Source organism: Ipomoea triloba, chromosome 5, assembly GCF_003576645.1.
Source record: "Ipomoea triloba cultivar NCNSP0323 chromosome 5, ASM357664v1".
Lineage (NCBI taxonomy): Eukaryota > Viridiplantae > Streptophyta > Magnoliopsida > Solanales > Convolvulaceae > Ipomoea > Ipomoea triloba.
The window spans coordinates 31859945-31874766 of record NC_044920.1 but is presented as its reverse complement, the minus strand read 5'-3'; the positions used below and the strand labels follow the sequence as shown (position 1 = coordinate 31874766).

Genomic DNA, 14822 nt, shown 5'->3' with positions numbered 1-14822 from the left:
ACTAAGGTCTAAGGCACACCACATCATATGAGGCCCAACCTAAAAAATAAGTATATGCTTCACTAGTCTTAGCCGGGGACATAAACTAAATCAATATTAAACTAATGTGACACTTCAACACCTTAAATTATATGCGGTTATAATTTCTTATAAGCCGCCGCCGCCGCCATTGAATTTTCAGTTCATGTATATATGAAAAATGTATGTTTTTCTTTATCCTCTCAAATTCAAATTTTACTAAATATTCATACAATTTTACATTAATTAACTCTATTTTCTTTATAATTAATGTACCAAAAGTCGAAAAGGTTAAACCAACCAAATCCATTACTTATCAACATTTATTCAAATTCAAAGTAGTATTAATTAGTAAATGGTCCAAATTTAATCAATGAATTGAATGCAAATTTAATATATATATATATATATATATATATATATATATATATATTATTTAGATGGTAATTGAATGATAAACCACATTGGATGTTCTTTGCGTAGGCACGGCGGTCGGCCACTGCGCTACGCCTAAGCACAACAGCCGTCGCGGAAACGTCATCGTCGCATTTGCCTTGAGTAGCTTTCACACGTGTCACCATATGAGTGGTTATTACGATTGGCCCCGCGAGATGGTTTCTTGTTGCTAGTGACGTATGGATCCAGGACGAGGAAGAAAAAGAAAGAGAATCTTTGTAAATTGCCCCTCCATTTCTTACTTAATTGTGCTTCTGGTCCGAAGAATTCTTAGGCACCACGTCTTGTCGGAAGTCGTAACGCGTACATTTTTAATTCCGATGTTATATTTAAAAACAAATGAAAGATAAAATTGTTTAGTGAATTATTACAATCAATTTTAAATAGTCATTTAAAATTATTGGATAAAAAGCAAAGGCATTGTTTAAAAATTAAAATGCCGCAATTTTTAGAATACAAGAATATTTCGGTTCAAACCATTACCATTTAAATATTAACATATTATACTATTATATTTCTAAACAAATAAAGATTACACATTTTAAGAATATGTAATTAACTTGTAAGAGATACATTATCATAAGGAATTTTTTAAAGATAATATGTTTATAATAAGAGGGTCGAAAACTTCTTCCGTCTAATGTTACTTATAACTCATCCATGCTAGTTAGTTAGAGTTTGACATATATTCGACTTGCAATTAAGACACATCCCCAACTATTTCATTTATACATGAACTTGGTCATTGATGAAACACTCCATGACATTCTAATAATGATGTCGTCCAATGTACACTCCTTACCACATTTAAGATTAGGTTGAAACTACCTCCTAAATTGATTCTTACGAACAAACAAACTGTTATATTATTGAAATGAGCTAAAAAATTGAATAGTGCTAATCTATCTGAACTAATTTGGGGCCTTGAAATTACTTCTACTAAAAAAACATAGGGGCTTCAAGCCATGCTACCTTTGTCAATAACTAAGCTAGTAATTAACTAGTGTTTGACATTGTTAAATTACAAGTAGAACTATGCGTAAGAATATGATTGCTACATGTTTTATTGCATCAAAATCGTAATTAGGTTTATTATTTACAAATCATATATATATATATATATATATATATAATATAGGGATAAGTTCGGGTGCGGGGATGCTCCCAGATACAGTAACTAGTGTTTGACATTGTTAAAGTACAAGTAGAACTATGGGTAAGAATATGATTGTTACATGTTTTATTGCATCAAAATCGTAATTACGTTTATTATTTTCAATATATATATATATATATATATATATATATATATATATGAGTTCGGGTGCGGGATGCTCCTAGATGCAGCCATGCGGTTAAATTTGAGTCGTTGATTAAATCAATGAAATTTTTTTTAAAAAAACACATGTGTCTGGAAGAAAGAAACATAAGCTAAAAATGACACAGCTTAAGTGTTAGAACAACACACCTTAAGTGTTAAAATGGCGCCAGCAGCTTAAGTATTAACATCGCGCACCTTTAATTTATAACAATGGCGTACCTTAAGTGATACAAAAATGCACCTTAAGTGTTAAAATGATGCACCCTAAGTTTTGTTCAAAAGTTTTGCTTTTGAGGGTCTGAGCTAGGGGTCTGGGACTCTGGGAGACTGGTGACTCAGACCCCTTAGTTCAAAAAAGAGAAGGGTGGCGGGCAAGGAGTGCCCTTTGAAGAAGAAACACGACGCACCTTAAGCACACGACCTATGCACCTTAAGCACAAGACCTACGCACCTTAAGTACAAACCCTACGCACCTTAAGTTTGCCCCATATGAAAAATGACCAAATTGTCACTGCATTTTTTTAAAACGTTGTTAATCCTGGACGTTGATATTGACAAGATCAATGGCTCTCCTCTCACCACACAACCGCACCTGAGAAGATCAATCGCACGCGAACTGAATTTTATGTGTGTGTGTGTGTATAGTAATATAAATGATTTTTATGAGATATTTATTATTATCAATAATCGTGAATACCTATTAATTAAAGATATACTTTAATTTCCAGAGAAGTCTGTAAAAACTTCTATCCGAAAGTATGTTTTAGGTGAAATAACCATGTGACCCTAGTAAATAAAGAACCACAAGAAGACAAATTAGCCTAAATTATCTATAATTGATCAATTCAAATAAAGAAAATCAATAGACAACTCTTACTGAAAATTAAACGTGGAATATCATGATTATTAAGCCAAATATCCGAAAGATACATACTCCTACTCATACTACAATAAATAATACTACGTATCACCTAATCAAGTTGGACTGAGCTAGGAGGATTTGAATAAAATAATAATAATAATAATAATAATAATAATTATTATTATTATTATTATTATTATTATTATTATATTAATATTAATTTAAAAAAATAAAACAACACTAATGAAGATTCTAGAAGAAAACGGAATCAAAAGACACTTAAGCGTTGCCAGCGGCCCAGCGCTATGGAAGACTTGAGAGATAGCCGTGTTAAGTGGGTTACAGAGTGGCAATGAAATTGAATGGCATATTACTAGTTCTTTTTTTGTTTTTTTTTGGGTTGATTTTGATTTTCTTTGTCTATATATAATGATTATAATCTAAACCATTGTCGACTCTGACACATATTCATTTTTAGTATATACTAGTATGAAATCCGTGTGATGCACAGACTAACAATTTGAAATATTTAGATTATTTTCATATATAAAAAGAAGATATGAGCTTTATTCATTTATATAGTTTTGTTATTTAATAGTTATGTTGATTTGATATGAAAAAGTTATTAATATAGATATTTGTAATTAAAATATAAATTGATATTTAAGATGGGTAATTAATTAAAAGAATTTTTTTTTTTGAAAATAAAGAAAATTTGTTAATTAAAAGTTCAATGTAAATTATTTAAAACTTTAAATTATTAAAGACTTCTTGGTAAATTATATTATTAGTTGAAGTACAATTTCTTCTAGAGTCACCGCAAATAAAAATTTTGAGACCTTTGGAATTGTTAACTCTATAAGCAACAATATACAATTGAGTATTGACAAAAACTAGTTTCATCAATAACAATATAACATGCATGAGATCATATTTGCCACTTTGCCCTTGACTTTTATTAATAGACATTGCATATGAAAGCATTAATTGAAATTGTCATCTTTGTAATTTGAATGACAATTTTAGATCTATTAGGGTCATAGTCATTGATTTAAAAAAAAAAAAAAAAAGGGGTCATAATCATTCAAAGAATTACACTTGAGTTCCTACAATGCACATAATGTATTTATTAATTACATGAATTATAAAATAAACATATCATGTAATAATTTTAAAAGTATTAAAACATTATATAATAATTTGGCATAAAATTACATAACAATATCTATCAAGCTAGACATATACAGTAAAATGTTTAACATTTCGTATTGTTAAAACTACAAATTAAATGAGGTAAAAATATTTATAATTTGTTATTTAAGAAGTATATAACTAATAAATAAATCTCATTCTTTTTCCAATTAAATGCCCATGTAATTTAACAAAAACTTTTTTATCAATAATTGAAATAATTTTTAATAGTATACATTTGCTAATTTTAACTTATTCATTTATAATGCAATTGACCAATTCAAAAATAGCATATTAATAAAACCACCATATTAATCTCAACCGTCCCACAATAAAATAGAACGATCAAGATATAATCTCACGATCTTATCTAACTAGGGTGGTCTCACTGAATCCAAATGTGTTCGCGTCTTCCCATGCGGTCGGTGCGGTTCCTACCACTCAATGTTAGAAAACGCACCACTCAATGGTAGAAAACGCACCACAACGAACATACACAAAAACACAAAAAAAAAAAAAAACACACTACACACAAAAAATAATGCACCATAACTCGTCTGTCCCTAATGGTGCATTTGCTAACACTGTGTGGTGTATATTTGTATACCTAGTGGTGTGTTTTTTGGTGATGTGTACCTAATGATGCATATTTGTGTGGTGCATTTTCTAACATTGAGTGGTGTATATTTGTATACATAGTGGTGGCGCCGCATTGACCACACGTTAAGGGGCGGCCACACCTGATTATGGCCCTATATGTGTGTGTGTGTAATTAGGTTCAAATGAGAACCCTGTTAACATGTGAACCAGTGTACCCTTGTAAACCGTTGATCTTGCTCAATCTTGTGGTTTATAATGATTTTGATATGGTTAATATATATCACTGCACCACTCATCGGATCTTAACCATGCATTCAATTTCACATCTCAACGGTGTGTAGGAGTTCATAGGTTCACACCCACGCAGTGGTTCTCACCTGAAACGGACCATATATATATATATATATATATATATATATATATATATATATATATATATAGACCCAAATTAATAATACTAATAGTAGTTCTTATTATCATAACATAACAAAAATACTTATAATCTTTAGTCTATGTATCGCACAGGTACGGTATCCTGCTAGTTATAAAAATACCTATATTTCAAGTAACACCATAACTGAGTTTAACAATTTTGTTGTTTCAAGTTCTTTATAGAGTTAAGATGTATATTATGACAACAAAATGTTAGGAACTAGAACAACTAATATGAAACAATTGAACGGCTATAAACTCATTATAATATCATGCAAGTTTCTCCCCTAGCCCAATTGTGCAATGTATGAGCTATCATTTTAAAGATATAAAATCATTTGGGCCTTATATATTACTGGGCTCCAATATTTGGGCTTTAAAGTATTGTCCCGAAATAGCCCATCTCTAAATAAGAATGAAAAAAGAAAAAATGAATTGAGAGAAGAGAGTCAGAGAGCAAAGGGGTGAGTAAAATATCGGTTATCGTTCTGTGTTGGTTATTGTTCTTTAAAATACTAGTATTTTAACTCGTGCGATGCACGGAATGAATTTGTTATAATATATTAAGAATATTTGGATCGATATATAATTATATAAATTATAACATCAAATATTATATAGTGCAATTGAAGATATGTTTTGGATCGATTATATTTTCTGATGTTATCCTTGTTTGAATTCCAGCAAATAATTGCTTAATTAATAGCTAATGTGTAGATGTACACATGTGCTAGAACTTTAAAGATTTTATATATCATTGTTTAAGATTTTTATAAATTGGGCAAATATGCTCGTTCTCTAGTAACTCAGTTATAGTAAAATATAATATCACCAGTTGTATTTACACATTATTGAAAATCTCTTTGTAAACAAGATTGGTAGTAGCAACACAATCTTGTCCATCCTCGTCTAGAACTAATTAACACTTCCATGCTATCAGGATGGGTGACTCGGGAGAAAGACATGTACAATTGATTGTGATTAAAAACTGGTTGTTTTTTCAGCAATAACCCAACGTGAGATAGTGTTCGGCCCTGGATTTTGTTGATAGTCATGGCATATGCAAGCATCAATGGAAATTATTTAAGCTAGAACTTGAAGGGCAATCTCGTATTAGAAAGAGTGTGAGACATTCGAGGGATAAGAACTTTGGTTCCTTCATGTGTCCCATTAGCTATTCTTACTTCAACAATGTGATTTGCCAATCTTGTGATGATGAGTCGCGTACTGTTATAAAGACCAAGAGAATGGCCTATCTTCTGCAATAACATAACAGGTGCACTGACTTTTAATTAATATCAATGAATGATTAAGAAAATCATACAATCTCAAACTATTTAAGAATTTAGGAGTATGTGTTTCTAATAGATTTTCACCGTATGGTTATGCCTTACACAAAGAGTTACAACTTAAATACGTTTGTCCTTTTGCAATATTCAATGTAAAACATATTGATTTTACCAATCACTAAATTTCAAAATGTTTCAGATTCCCAGGCAATATAAGTAAAACTCACATCTAAAGCCTAGTTTTTTTTGTCAATATTTCATACATATAAATCAAGTCTTTGATTATTGTGAGAAGTTAGTAACCTTAGCTTGAGTCTAACATACAACATAAAGCATTGTGTGATAGTGGGTAGTAACTTTGAGGTAAGACCATTCAAGCATATAAGCATGTTTCGAGCTTGTTTCTATGCTCTCAAAATTAAAATCATCATAATGGTATAGGGCAATAAACAAAAATATATCAGAATGTATGAATCATATATCTAAATTATTAATCTAAATTTCACTTCAGATTACCAAATGGAGTGTATGGCCTTTTGGAATGATGCCCATCCAAACTGTTGAAATGCGATGTCCATAACCGTTGATTGACAGACTACTCATGCTTCATATTTCATCAAAGTATCTGTTTCTTATGATATTATGATTTATAACATATAAGAATCGACAAATAAACTGTAGTATGAGTCTTCTTTGCATGCAACAAATATCACAAAAATTCAGTGTTCTAAAATAAGTGCATAAATGCAATATGTAGATAAAAGTTTCAAAACTCATTATATCATTAGGTTGGCATAGGAAATGTCTGCTTTGTGTTTCCTCTCACTGTTTTCGTGAGCTGTTTCCTCTCACTGTTTTCGTGAGCTTCCATAATCCATTCTTGAAAGCTTTTACTTTCTTGTTTTCCTCCGAGAGAGGTTCTGATGGAATCAGATACGATTGCTGATGCAATCACAAACCTCACTCTTGCTGAACTTGACGAATACGAGCAACAGGTGGAAGACGCAGCTTCATGTCAAACGCAACCAGAAGCAGAGTTCCTGGCAGTTGGGCGACTAGTTACTAAGAAGTCCATAAAATTTCCTTTCTTCAAGGATACTATGGCCTCAATATGGCAACCGGTAATGGGAATGAATGCGAAGGAGATTCAACCCAGATTGTATCTNTGCGAAGGAGATTCAACCCAGATTGTATCTCTTTCGTTTCTTCCATGAAAGGGATATCACCCGTATTATTGAAGACGGCCCTTGGACATACGATCAAAGTCTGCTGATTCTCAAGCGACTAGAGACACATGAAGATCCCGAGAGGGTTCCTCTAACCCATGCAGAGTTTTGGATCCAGGTACACGGCCTTCCGACTGACTTTCGGGCGGAGGAGGTATTGCACGCGGTCGGAAAATTCCTGGGAGAGTTCATTAAAACTGATGAAAAAAATTTCAATGGTTCACTACGAGTTTACTACAGAATTCGGGTAGCCCTAAATGTTGCTAAACCTTTGAGAAAAGGAATGAGGATGAAGAAGAACGACGGAAAATGGTTTTCAATAGAATTCCGGTATGAACGATTGCCCACCTTTTGTTTCCTTTGCGGGTTGATCGGCCATGGTGAGAAATTGTGTGTGAAGATGCTGGAGGGAGAAATTCAACAGCGGGAGCGACCCTTTGGCCCGGCACTACGTGCAGGAAACCGACGAAATATTCCCACGACCGGAGAGAAGTGGCTAGCTCCGGAATCCACAGCCGACAGAAAGTTGTGGAGGGCATCCGGGAAAGCTGCTAAACAGACGGAAAAGGAAAAGCACGCGGAATCTGGGGGAGTTCAGAGTGCACCCACACAGAATCCCAAATATTCTGCTCCCCCTTGCCCAATAAATAAAGAGGATCAAATGGAAAATGACAAACAGAATAGAGACACACAAATGAAGGATCAGGCAGGCAATAACTCAGATAGTGCGCCATCTAGTTGGAAAGGGAAAGAGGTGGCACTCCCTGGGATGAACACGAACAACTTCGGCCCATTTCATCTGGGTCAAATGAATAGCAGCATATCCGGCAAGGCTAAAAGGGCCAGAGTTCGGGAAGACAAATGGAATGAGCCCAAAGAATTCTTCGGAGTGATTACGCCCATGGAAGCAGTTGAGCCAATGAACCAAAAAAACTTGGTAGAGGCGGGTCTTGCGATGCAAGCCCGCCTAGACAAATGAGTCTCCTCTCCTGGAACTGTCGCGGGCTTGGCAATCCAACGACAGTTCGAGTTCTGACGGACATAGTCCGCACTAAGAAGCCAAGTTTAATTTTTCTTGTGGAAACGTTGGCCAATCAAAATAAGCTAGAAATAATAAAAAATGCTTTGGGCTTTTATGGTTTGTTCACAGTGAATAGGTCAGGCAGAAGTGGTGGCCTAGCAGTCTTATGGAAAAAAGGAATTAAAGTGGAGGTCAAAAGTTACTCCTCACAGTACATTGATGCAGAAGTGTGTCTTGAAGAAGGAACCCAAACCTGGCGCTTCACTGGGTTCTATGGTTTCCCTGAAAGACACAAAAGAAGAGAATCTTGGCAATTGCTAAAACATCTATCTACTCTTAGTCAATTACCATGGGCTCTTATGGGAGATTTCAACGATCTTCTATCGCAGGAAGAAAAGATTGGGCGACATACACACCTGCAATGGTTGATTCAAGGATTTAAAGAAGCAATTGAACACAGTGGGTTAAGAGATTTTCCTTTTGAGGGGCATCAATTTACCTGGGAGAAGTCAAGAGGCACGGAGAACTGGATTCAAGAAAAACTTGATCGTGTCTTGGTCTCGAATTCCTGGTGGTCGTTGTTCGGTGAAGCCAAAGCAAAATCCATTCCAGCAACATCCAGTGACCACATACCTCTAATGCTATGGCCGATTCCAACTATGTCAGTAAGCCGTCGCCGAAGGTTCAAGTTTGAAAATTTATGGATTAAAGAGACTCACTGCAGGAATATTATTGAGAACAGCTGGGCGAGGACGAGAGGTTTAAACATCACAGAGCGAATGGAGTGCTGCGGACAGGAATTGTGGAGATGGGGGAAAAATCTGAAAAATTTGAAACCAAAAATTGACTTTTGCCTAAAGAGAATGGAATGTTTAAAGCACAGGAGTGATCAACGCCTAAAGAGAATGGAATGTTTAAAGCACAGGAGTGATCAACTGGGCTTAGAAGAGTTTAATGACGCGCAAAGGAGCTATTTAAGGTTACTAGAGCAACAAGATTTGTATTGGAAGCAAAGGGCCAAGGTGTTTTGGTTGAAAGATGGAGACTCAAATACGAAATTTTTTCATAACTCGGTGAATAAAAGGAAACAGCTGAATTCTATCACCAAGTTGAAAGGTCCTGATGGGAGATGGATAAAGAGTGGAGAAGAGCTACAACAGTTAATATCAAACTATTTTGAAGTCCTCTTTAAATCCAGCCCAGGTAATCTCAATCCTATATCTGATTGTATCGTACCGCTGCTAACTGATGCTCAAAATGAGGCTCTTATTCGCAACTTCTCCTGCGAAGAGATTAAATCAGCTATTGCTAGCATGCATCCTGATAAATCACCTGGACCAGATGGGTTGAATCCTGGATTTTTTCAAAACTTCTGGGACATTGTGGGAAATGATATAGTCTATCTCTGCAATGAGTTTTTAGCCACAGGGATTATGCCTACGGATTTAAATAACACCTTGATTACCTTAATCCCTAAAAAAACAAAACCAGAGAGTATGGGGGATCTAAGGCCTATTGCACTTTGCAATGTAGCATACAAAATACTTGCCAAGGCGTTAGCTAATAGATTAAAACCTCTCCTGTCAACAATTATTTCTGCGAACCAGTGTGCTTTCGTTCCTGGGAGGGCTATAACAGATAATGTCATGATGGCTTTTGAAGTCCAGCATTTCATTAAAAGGAAAAACCAGGGGAAGACGGGATATGCAGCTCTAAAACTAGACATGAGTAAGGCATATGATAGGGTAGAATGGGGTTTGTTGAGGATTATTATGCTTAGAATGGGATTTAGTGAACATTGGGTGAAGCTTATCTTAGCATGTGTTTCTACTGTAAAATACTCAATTTTGAATGAGGGAACGAAAATTGGGCCAGTGATTCCCGAGAGAGGATTAAGACAAGGGGACCCTTTATCGCCTTACCTTTTTATCCTTGTAGCTGAGGGATTGAGTATTCTCCTTAAAGATCAAGAAAACAAAGGAAAGCTAATGGGATTAACTATTTCTAGAGGAGGGCCTAGAATTTCTCACTTAATGTTTGCCGATGACTGCTTGATGTTCTTCAAGGCTGATATTGCAGAAAGCCAATACTTGAAAGGAGTTCTTGAAACTTATGCGACAGCTTCAGGGCAATTAATAAATTTTGACAAATCAGCTATCAACTTCAGCAAGAACGTTCCCAATGATATGAAGGACAGGGTAAAAAGCATTTTTGCGGTGACCAGAGATGGTAATGAAGGAAATTATTTGGGATTACCAGCAATTATTGGAAGAAACAAAAGCGAGATTCTAAGATACCTAAAGAATAAGATTGTGGCGAGAATCAGAAGCTGGAACCATAAATTTCTTTCAAAAGCTGGACGAGAGGTCCTATTAAAAACTGTGATTCAAGCAATCCCATCTTATGCTATGAGTGTTTTCCTATTACCCAAAGAACTTGTGAAGGAGATGGAAAGGGCGATGAATACTTACTGGTGGAAAGGGGGCTGTGATGACCGAAAAGGTATTAACTGGAGAGCCTGGAATGGACTGTGTAAGCCAAAGAAATGGGGTGGAATGGGGTTCCGTAACCTGAGAAATTTTAATATGGCCATGTTATGCAAACAGTCATGGCGCATCCTGCAGAACCCAGATTCCTTGATTGCAAGGTTCTACAAAGCTAGATATTTTCCAAACTCATCATTCCTTGAAGCCAGAAAATGCAGCAATCCCTCTTTCATTTGGTCCAGCCTGCTTGAGACCCAAGAGGTCATAAGACGACATTCTAGATGGAGGGTGGGAAATGGAGAAAAAATCAGAATTTGGTATGACGACTGGTTGCCGGACCATAATAATATGAAAGTTACATCCTTCCCTTACCCCTATCTTGAGCATGCAAAGGTGGCATCCCTTTTTATAGGACAAGGTGAAGGTTGGGATAGCGAAACAATCACAAACATATTCAATGACAGAGATTCTAAATTAATCTTGAGCATCCCTACGGCAAAGGCGAATAATGAAGATAAACTGATTTGGCCGAAGGAGGAGAATGGTGTCTTTACCGTGAAGAGCTGTTACAGGGCATTAGCTGGAGAGCTTGATAGCAACACAAGGGAATTATGGACATCAATGTGGAATTTATGGTTGCCAACAAAAATTAAAAACTTTTTCTGGCAAGCATGCACAAAGTGTCTCCCCACAGCAGATCGCTTGATTGCTAAGAAAATTGATTGCTCAAGTGTGTGCCAAGTGTGCTCAAAAAGTGATGAATCTATTCTCCATATTCTAGTGGAATGTGAAAATGCTAAGGAATGCTGGAATAGACTCGGAAGCTCCTACATATCAGCAGGCTGCCTTTCCTTTGAGGAGTGGATTCAAAGAGTATTTACAGTCTTAAATAAAGAAAAGCAACGCATCCTCCTTGTAGTCTGCTGGAAATTGTGGTATGCCAGGAACCAGAAGGTGTGGAACAATATTATTATTCCTCCAGCAACTATTATCCAAACTGCTATGAGCTACATAACAGACTGGCAGAGAGCACAAGAACCATCACAGGGATTCAGAATTCAAGAACAAAGATTGGAGAAATGGAAGAAACCCCAACATGGGTGGATAAAGTTGAATGTGGATGCCACTGTAAAAGAAGCTGAAGGAAAAATGGGTTTTGGTTTTATTCTCAGAGATGCAAATGGAGATTTCTTAGAAGCAAGGATAATGCCGTGGAAAGGAATTTTCAAGCCAAAGGAAGCTGAAGCCATGGCAGTAAGAGAGGCTTTGAGTTGGTTAAAGAGTAGAAGATATGATTTTATTGAAGTAGAATCTGACTGCCAACAACTAGTGCAAGCTATCAATATGAACAAAGGAACATCCTCTTTTAATCTTCTTGTTCATGACATTAAGGAGATGATGATGAGTTTTGATCATATATCCTTANCGGACCATAATAATATGAAAGTTACATCCTTCCCTTACCCCTATCTTGAGCATGCAAAGGTGGCATCCCTTTTTATAGGACAAGGTGAAGGTTGGGATAGCGAAACAATCACAAACATATTCAATGACAGAGATTCTAAATTAATCTTGAGCATCCCTACGGCAAAGGCGAATAATGAAGATAAACTGATTTGGCCGAAGGAGGAGAATGGTGTCTTTACCGTGAAGAGCTGTTACAGGGCATTAGCTGGAGAGCTTGATAGCAACACAAGGGAATTATGGACATCAATGTGGAATTTATGGTTGCCAACAAAAATTAAAAACTTTTTCTGGCAAGCATGCACAAAGTGTCTCCCCACAGCAGATCGCTTGATTGCTAAGAAAATTGATTGCTCAAGTGTGTGCCAAGTGTGCTCAAAAAGTGATGAATCTATTCTCCATATTCTAGTGGAATGTGAAAATGCTAAGGAATGCTGGAATAGACTCGGAAGCTCCTACATATCAGCAGGCTGCCTTTCCTTTGAGGAGTGGATTCAAAGAGTATTTACAGTCTTAAATAAAGAAAAGCAACGCATCCTCCTTGTAGTCTGCTGGAAATTGTGGTATGCCAGGAACCAGAAGGTGTGGAACAATATTATTATTCCTCCAGCAACTATTATCCAAACTGCTATGAGCTACATAACAGACTGGCAGAGAGCACAAGAACCATCACAGGGATTCAGAATTCAAGAACAAAGATTGGAGAAATGGAAGAAACCCCAACATGGGTGGATAAAGTTGAATGTGGATGCCACTGTAAAAGAAGCTGAAGGAAAAATGGGTTTTGGTTTTATTCTCAGAGATGCAAATGGAGATTTCTTAGAAGCAAGGATAATGCCGTGGAAAGGAATTTTCAAGCCAAAGGAAGCTGAAGCCATGGCAGTAAGAGAGGCTTTGAGTTGGTTAAAGAGTAGAAGATATGATTTTATTGAAGTAGAATCTGACTGCCAACAACTAGTGCAAGCTATCAATATGAACAAAGGAACATCCTCTTTTAATCTTCTTGTTCATGACATTAAGGAGATGATGATGAGTTTTGATCATATATTTCATGACATTAAGGAGATGATGATGAGTTTTGATCATATATCCTTAAAATTTGTTAGACGATCTGCGAACCAGACTGCCCACTCACTTGAATTTGTTAGACGATCTGCGAACCAGACTGCCCACTCACTTGCCCGGGAGTCTGTTTCTTTGACTGATTGTAAGGAGTGGTGTTTGTACCCTCCTGTTTCTTTGACTGATTGTAAGGAGTGGTGTTTGTACCCTCTAGACTTTATTTGTAACGTTCTCTATTCGGATTTGAATTAAATGAAGTTGGTTTAGTTTTCAAAAAAAAAATGCAATATGTAGATAATTTACATTGCATTACATATCATTAATTTAATTACTTATCGGTTAGTTATTGCAAGATCTTAAGGTACACTTATATTTTGATATTTAGTAAGTATACCTATATTAGAGAAAAAAAGTTCACCTGGGAGTAATGGGATAATCAGTTGAGTGATTATCAGATGAGGTCCGATCCAAGTCACATGGACTCAGATGAGGATGAAATGGATGAAGACAAGTCCGATCCAAACTGCCCAGTAGTTTTGGTGACTAAAGAAGAGAAAGAAAGGCTCCGCCGGCCTTGGCGCCGTTCGCTTATCATCAAACTTCTTGGAAAGAAAGTAAACTACTCCTATCTGTTACAGAGGCTTCAAAAGTTGTGGAAACCAGAGGTAAGTTTTGAACTCATCACCTTGGATCAAGATTATTTTCTAGCTGAGTTTGACTCACTATGTGATTATGAGTTCGCCAAATTCGAAGTTTCGTGGATGATCTTCGATCACTACCTGGTTGTCCAAGAATGGAAACCCAATTTTGATCCCAGAGATGAGAAAACAGAGAAGCTCCTGGTTTGGGTACGGTTTCCGACGCTTCCTATCGAATACTTCGAAGACGTTTTCCTGATGAAGATTGGAAAGAACGTAGGACGCCCCATAAAAGTAGATAATGTAACACGCCTCGTTTCTAAATGGAAGTTTGCAAGGGTATGTATCGAAATAGATATCTCATAACCCCTGCTACCAAAGTTCACGCTAGACTGGAAGTTATGGCCTATTGTATATGAAGGAATCCATCTTGTTTGCTTTAATTGTGGGTTGTATAGTCATAGACAAGACCAGTGTGTGAAAGGGGGTTCAGATGGTGTTCATACCTCTGAGGGGACTGCTAATAATGACCAAGAAAGGGAGATTCATCCTAGAGTGACACCTTCTATAGCGCCGCAGACTCATCCTCTAGTTCAGCACTTCAAAGATAATTTTGGACCATGGATGTTGGTGACTTGGAAGGATAGGAGAGGTCAAGGAAGGGGTAATAATCCGCCAACTTCCGGTCGCCAACTTGCTGGCAATAACCCAATCACACCCAAATTTCCAACTGTGGGACTAGGATCTCAATCTCGC

The 14822-nt window shown here is 36.3% G+C and overlaps 1 protein-coding gene across 1 annotated transcript; it reads left to right on the top strand.

Moving 5' to 3' along the window:
• Positions 1-8370: 8370 nt before the first annotated feature.
• Positions 8371-13680, top strand: LOC116020580. The gene has a single exon (XM_031261049.1). The coding sequence runs from the start codon at positions 8371-8373 to the stop codon at positions 13678-13680; it is 5310 nt and encodes a 1769-aa protein (XP_031116909.1).
• The last annotated feature ends 1142 nt before the right edge of the window (positions 13681-14822 follow it).